The 6,000-nt window shown below is 54.5% G+C and overlaps 1 protein-coding gene across 4 annotated transcripts in view; it reads right to left on the reverse strand.

Annotated features, from left to right (window-relative positions):
• The window catches only part of DDX11 (DEAD/H-box helicase 11), a 28,487-nt gene extending 23,136 nt beyond the window's left edge, over positions 1-5,351 (reverse strand). For all 4 annotated transcript variants that reach the window (XM_082349086.1, XM_082349085.1, XM_082349087.1 and 1 more), the window contains exons 1-5: positions 5,196-5,351; positions 4,765-4,912; positions 1,006-1,254; positions 457-543; positions 4-152 (exon numbers count right to left, since the gene is read on the reverse strand). In XM_082349086.1, coding sequence (XP_082205212.1) covers positions 4-152; positions 457-543; positions 1,006-1,254; positions 4,765-4,912; positions 5,196-5,293 — 731 coding nt within the window. In that variant the 5' untranslated portion in view covers positions 5,294-5,351. The remainder of the gene's footprint in view (positions 1-3; positions 153-456; positions 544-1,005; positions 1,255-4,764; positions 4,913-5,195) is intronic.
• Positions 5,352-6,000: the final 649 nt, after the last annotated feature.

Below are 6,000 nucleotides of genomic sequence, written 5' to 3' on the forward strand. Positions count from 1 at the left end.
CACCCGCTGGTCGAGCCTTTCTCCTTGTCGCTCTCGTACTCGGCGAGGACCAGCTCCTCCTCCCCCCAGGCCAGCTGCTCCGGCCCCGTGCCTGCTGCCAGCATCTCCCTGCTCAGGCGGAGGAGACGCTCAGTTTCTTCATCTTCCTGTCTCTGCGGAGGAGCGTGGCCAGTGGGGAAAGACAGAGAAACCTCAGCGCCAGAGCCCCACCCCCTGACGAGGCAGCCTCCGGGGGCCAGGCCAAGGGCAGCGACACACACGCCATCGACACGGGCCTCAGCCGACTGGTGTCAAGGCCCCAGGATGAGCCCCTCAGCGCACGCTGCCCTGCTACCGGGCGAGGAGCACGTAGCCAGCGGGGGCAGGGAGGGGCCGAGGTCCCGGCCGCTCGCCCGACCAGCTGCACCACGAGGCCCCAAGCAGGGGGACGCCACCGGGACACGGGCCACCACTCACCATGCGCTTGGCTGCGAACTTGAGCGGCGCGTTGTGCCGGATCTGCTGCAGGCGCTCCTCTCGCTTCTTCCTCCTGACCTGCTCCTCCTAGAGGGGAGGGAGCCAGAAGGGAGACCCCTGCAGGAAGCCCCAGCCTCTCCCGGAGTCGCGGCACCTCAGCCCAGGGCCTCTGGCCCCCGCGCACGTCCCTGCCCTGCCAGCCTCCTGTCGGCCGAGCTGTCGAGCTGCGGGAAGTGTGCGCCTCCCTCCCGAAGCCCCACGCTCTCCGTCCAGCGCAGCCCGGAAGCGAGTCCGCAGCCAGGGAAGCGTGTGGCCACTGGCAACGGTGCAGTTCCTTTCCTGGGAAAGGATGGGAACCGCCAACCTAGGGAAGGCCTGGTGACATCGGCTTACTACAGACAGCAAGGGCGCAGCGCCATCCACCCGGGAGGTGGCCAGGGGCGCTGAGAGGCACTGCGAGGACAGGAGCCAGCCTGCTTCGGGATCCACCCGAAAAACTCCCGGAGGCCCCGTTTCCCGATCATCCCACCTCTCATAACCCGATCTCACCTTTAGTCGGTCCACCAGGTCCCTTTCTTCTTTCTTCTGCACAAACTGAGTGACCCAGTCGGGCTCTCCAGCGGCCCTCGGGGAGCCTGGGCTCTCCTGGCAGGAGGGTGGGGGACACAGGGCCTGGTCCTTCCCATCGTTTAAGGGGTCGGCTCCGGCCTCAAGGAGACGCTCCTCCTCTTCCCGTTTCTTCTGTTCAAAGTCGCGGAGCCAGGAGAGGGCCCCGCAAATGAGACTTAAGGATTTTCCCTGCGGGAAGAAAAACGTTCTCAGAAATAGAGGATGAGAAACGAAGCTTCCCTAATGACCTTTCCCGTTTTGTTTTTTTAAAGATTTTTTTCTTTTTTTAAATTCATTTATTTTATTTTATTTATCTTTGGCTGTGTTGGGTCTTCGTTGCTGTGCACGGGTTTTCTCTAGTTGCGGCGAGCGGGGGCTACTCTTCGTTGCGGTGCGCGGGCTTCTCATTGTGGTGGCTTCTCTTGTTGCGGAGCACAGGCTCTAGGCACGCGGGCTTCAGTAGTTGTGGCACATGGGCTCAGTAATCGTGGCTCGCAGGCCCTAGAGCGCAGGCTCAGTAGTTGTGGCTCACGGGCTTAGTTGCTCCACGGCATGTGGAATCCTCCCAAACCAGGGCTTGAACCCGTGTCCCCTGCCTTGGCAGACGGATTCTCAACCACTGCACCACCAGGGAAGGCCACCTTTCCCGTTTTAATAAAGCCTTCGAGGGAGGTCTGACTTTAAATATCAGAGGGTGCTCTAAGACCAGCCTCGGAAAGGAAGGAAAAAGAAGGGAACTGGCAAGAGAATGGCTGGGGGAAAAAAATAGGAAAAAGAGAGAAATAAAAGTGAAATTCTTTAATTATATGGCTCACTGGTCCTCAAAGAATGAAAGTGGCTTAACAAGTTGCATATAAGTACTGCAGGTCATCATAATTAGAAGAATGGGAGAAACTGAATAAACAGCCCAGAAAATAAAGCCAAAAAAACGCACAGCATGAAATCCCGGATACGACTTGCTGGGCGGGGGATGCAGCCAACGTGCGGACAGAAGGTGATCAGCCCCATGAGTCGCAGTGTCAGGAAACATTAAAGCAAGCCAATTGCTCTGGGGAACACAACTGTTGGTTTAAAGACCAGAATTCTCCCCGTAGGTCCTTGATATGGGGTGAATTGTGTCCCCCCAAATTCACATGTTCAAGTCCTAACCCCCAGTGTCTCAGAATGGGACCCTACTTGAAAACAGGGTCACAGCAGATGTACTGAATTAAGAGAAGGGTGGCCCTGACCCAGTAAGATGGGTACCCTTGTAAAAAGGGGAAATGTGGACACAAAGGCAAGGAAGGCAGACGATGGGAAGAGACGTGGAGAAGCCCGCCGTCCACACGCAGAGGAGAGGGGCCTGGACAGCCCTGCTGACACCTCGTTCCGGACTTCCGGCCTCCAGACTGTGTGACAATGAATTCCCGCCATTTTGGTCACTCCTTCTGTGGTGATTTGTGGTGGCAGCCCGGGCAGACAAAGGTAATAATTTTATGATGAAGTGTGATACTGAGAGACCACTGGATGGTGTGAGCGGAACAGGCATAAGTAACTTAAAAACTACACAAACCTTTAAAAGACAACTATCGACTCTTAAAAAACAAAAGACAAAAGATTATTCAAGAAAAAAAAGAGACTAAAAACATATAACTACACCAGGAAGAAAGCTCCATCTTATCTATCACAAGAAGAAGGTCCCAATGACTAAAATCAATAAAGCAAGAAACGGCAGCATAAGCTTGTAATTTCCACATATTCTTTCCAAGTATATTTCTTAGGAAACAGTTAAAAGACTTAAAAGCACCTGCCCAAGGAACAAAGTTTGATAAATGTGACTTCTTAAATGACAAGCACTGTTCTTTGATTCAGTGTTTTACCTGACTTTAAAGAGAGGAAGACGAGATGCTTAACCATGTCAGATGTGGCAGGTGGTTGGATGAGGACCTGACCTCCTCAGATCTAATTACAGGAAGTTGCTCCTGATCCTAACCAGTCTTTCAGTGGGGTGGGTCAGGAGGGGAGAAGTCCCATGCACTGGGTTTATCTATTTATTTTTGGCCGGACCGCACAGTACGTGGGATCTTAGTTCCCCAAGCAGGGATCGAACCCATGGCCCGTGCAGTGGAAGCGCAGAGTTCTAACCACTGGACCTGGACCAACAGGGAAGTCCCCACGTGCACTGGGTGTAAACGGAAGGTCAGATGCTGGTAGAAAGATGCTACTTTAAAAACCCCTCGGGGGCTTCCCTGGTGGCGCAGTAGTTGAGAATCTGCCTGCCAATGCAGGGGACACGGGTTCGAGCCCTGGGCCGGGAAGATCCCACATGCCGTGGAGCAACTAGGCCCGTGAGCCACAACTACTGAGCCTGCGCGTCTGGAGCCTGTGCTCCGCAACAAGAGAGGCCACGACAGTGAGAGGCCCGCGCACCGCAATGAAGAGTGGCCCCCGCTTGCCGCAACTGGAGAAAGCCCTCGCACAGAAACGAAGACCCGACACAGCCAAAAATAAATAAATAAACAAACAATTAAAAAAAAAAAAAAAAACCCCTCGGGCTTCCCTGGTGGCGCAATGGTTAAGAATCCGTCTGCCAATACAGGGGACACGGGTTCGAGCCCTGGTCCAGGAAGATCCCACATGCTGTGGAGCAACTAAGCCCGTGTGCCACAACTACTGAGCCTGCGCTCTAGAGCCTGTGAGCTACAACTACTGAATCCCACGCACCTAGAGCCCATGCTCCACAACAAGAGAAGCCACTGCAATGAGAAGCCCGCGCACCACAACGAAGAGTAGCCCCTGCTCGCCCCAACTAGAGAAAAGCCTGCACACAGCAGCAAAGACCCAACGCAGCCAAAAAAAACAAAAAACAAAAAAACCCTCACTCTGCACAGTATCTTCATGACCCACATTGTGTGAACTGGCGGAACGGAGCCTCTCCCACTCGCTGTATCTGAAGGAACAAAACGGATCAAGAGAGCGGCCCGTCTGCACTCTTCCTGCCCCAGGAGACCGTGTCATCCCAGGAGAGAGTGACACACTCCCGTCAGTGGATGAGAAGGAGTAAGTCACTTTCCTTCGTTCATGCATTCCACACACACACCTCAAGAGCCCCCTGAGGCCGACCGTGCCAAGCTCCCCGCAGATGACGGGGACACAGAGGAGAGGACCTCAAGGTCCTGGTCCTCTGGGAGGTCACAGCAACACCCACACAGGCAGCTCACTCTCACGCGGCACTTGCTCTAGAAGGTAATAAAGGGCAAGAGAGAAGTGGGAACCTAACAGGACTCTGCGGCCAACCTCTAACAAACCCCCTCCTCCCAGGCCAGGAAGGAAAACTGAGGGGCTCTGGACTGGACCCCTCCGGCCCTCAGTAACCCAGTTCCTGGAGAGTAAACCAATATGTCAGATCTGTGGATAAGCCAGAGTAATTTCTACGTTTCTCAGCATCAAAGTGGTCGTGCGTCCAGAAAAAACCGGAAGGTTTCAGTGCTACGGTCGTGGTTTCCATGGCCAGTAAAATTCTCATTTGCCTTTAGCCTAATTTTTCTCAGACCCTGGGGCTGTGTTTAACAGTTTAGTAGACAGAAACGGCTACTACTCAGAAAGAACGACTTAGCTCGACCTCAAACCACGACTCTCTGCACGTGCAGACAAGCACGCTGGCTCTGACCCGTCATCAGCGTCTCCCTAGACCCTCTTCAGGCCCCAAATAATACTTACGGTGCCGGTTGGACTCTCAAATATCCCGATCTTGCCAGCCTCCAACACCTGGTACAGCGCTGCCATGAAGTCTTTCTGGATGGCATAGGGTGTGAAGGGAAAAGGGAAGTGGACGCCACCAGCCTCCTCTGTTTTGTCAGCCATGGTCCTAGGGGGTAAAAAAAAAAAAATCTAGTAGCTCTCTGATGGGCCAGGCGGTACTGGCCTGAGATCCAGAACAGTTCCTAGGAGGGGCCTCAACACGAGTCGCAGACTTCCTCCCCAGGAGGGACGTTTTGCAAGCAGAGGCCGTGCTCCTTCCCTCACGTGCCTCCCCACGAGGCCTGGCCACATTCGCTGTCCATCCAGGGACGTCCATCACAACCGGATACAGGGGGACGCGGCCCAGGAAGCCCTAAGAGAAACCCCTGCCGTCCCGCCTGCGTGCATACCTTTCTAAGGGCCGCAGATTTCTTTTGGAGAGCCTGTAATTACTTCTGCAGTCATTAATTTTTCTTCTCCCACATCTCCCAGCCATGTCTCCCAACATCGCAGGACAAAACTGCTTCTCTTGGGCTTCCTTGGTGGCGCAGTGGTTAAGAATCCCCCTGCCAATGCAGGGGACACGGGTTCGAGCCCTGGTCCGGGAAGATCTCACATGTCGCGGAGCAACTAAGCCCGTGCGCCACAACTACCGAGCCTGTGCTCTAGAGCCCGCGAGCCACAACTACTGAGCCCACGTGCCACAACTACTGAAGCCCACACGCCTAGAGCCTGTGCTCTGCAACAAGAGAAGCCACCACAACGAGAAGCCTGTGCCCTGCAACAAGAGAAGCCACCACAACGAGAAGCCTGCGCCCTGCAACAGAGTAGACCCCGCTCACTGCAACTAGAGAAAGCCCGCGTGCAGCAGCAATGACCCAATGCAGCCAAAAAAATTAAATAAATGAATAAATAAATTAAAAAACAAACAAACAAAAAAACTGCTTCTCTTGCCCCTGCTGTGAAGACCTAAGAGGTCGTGACCCACAGGCAGAGAATCGCGAGCACAGCTTTTCTGCATGTCACACACCCATCCCTACTCAACAGGTATCTTCCGTTTGCATCTAATTCATCCCAGCCGCCACTTCCAGTACAAACCAGAGCCACCCCCTAAGAGCTTTCCCTGGGGCCCCAGCCTGGAGGGCCCTCTGCACGGCGGCTGAGCCCTGGCTGGAAGGGCTTCCGAGAACTGAGGCCTCGGCACTTCTCTGCCCC

Source organism: Balaenoptera borealis (assembly GCF_965194805.1).
Source record: "Balaenoptera borealis genome assembly, chromosome: 13".
Taxonomy (NCBI): Eukaryota; Metazoa; Chordata; class Mammalia; order Artiodactyla; family Balaenopteridae; genus Balaenoptera; species Balaenoptera borealis.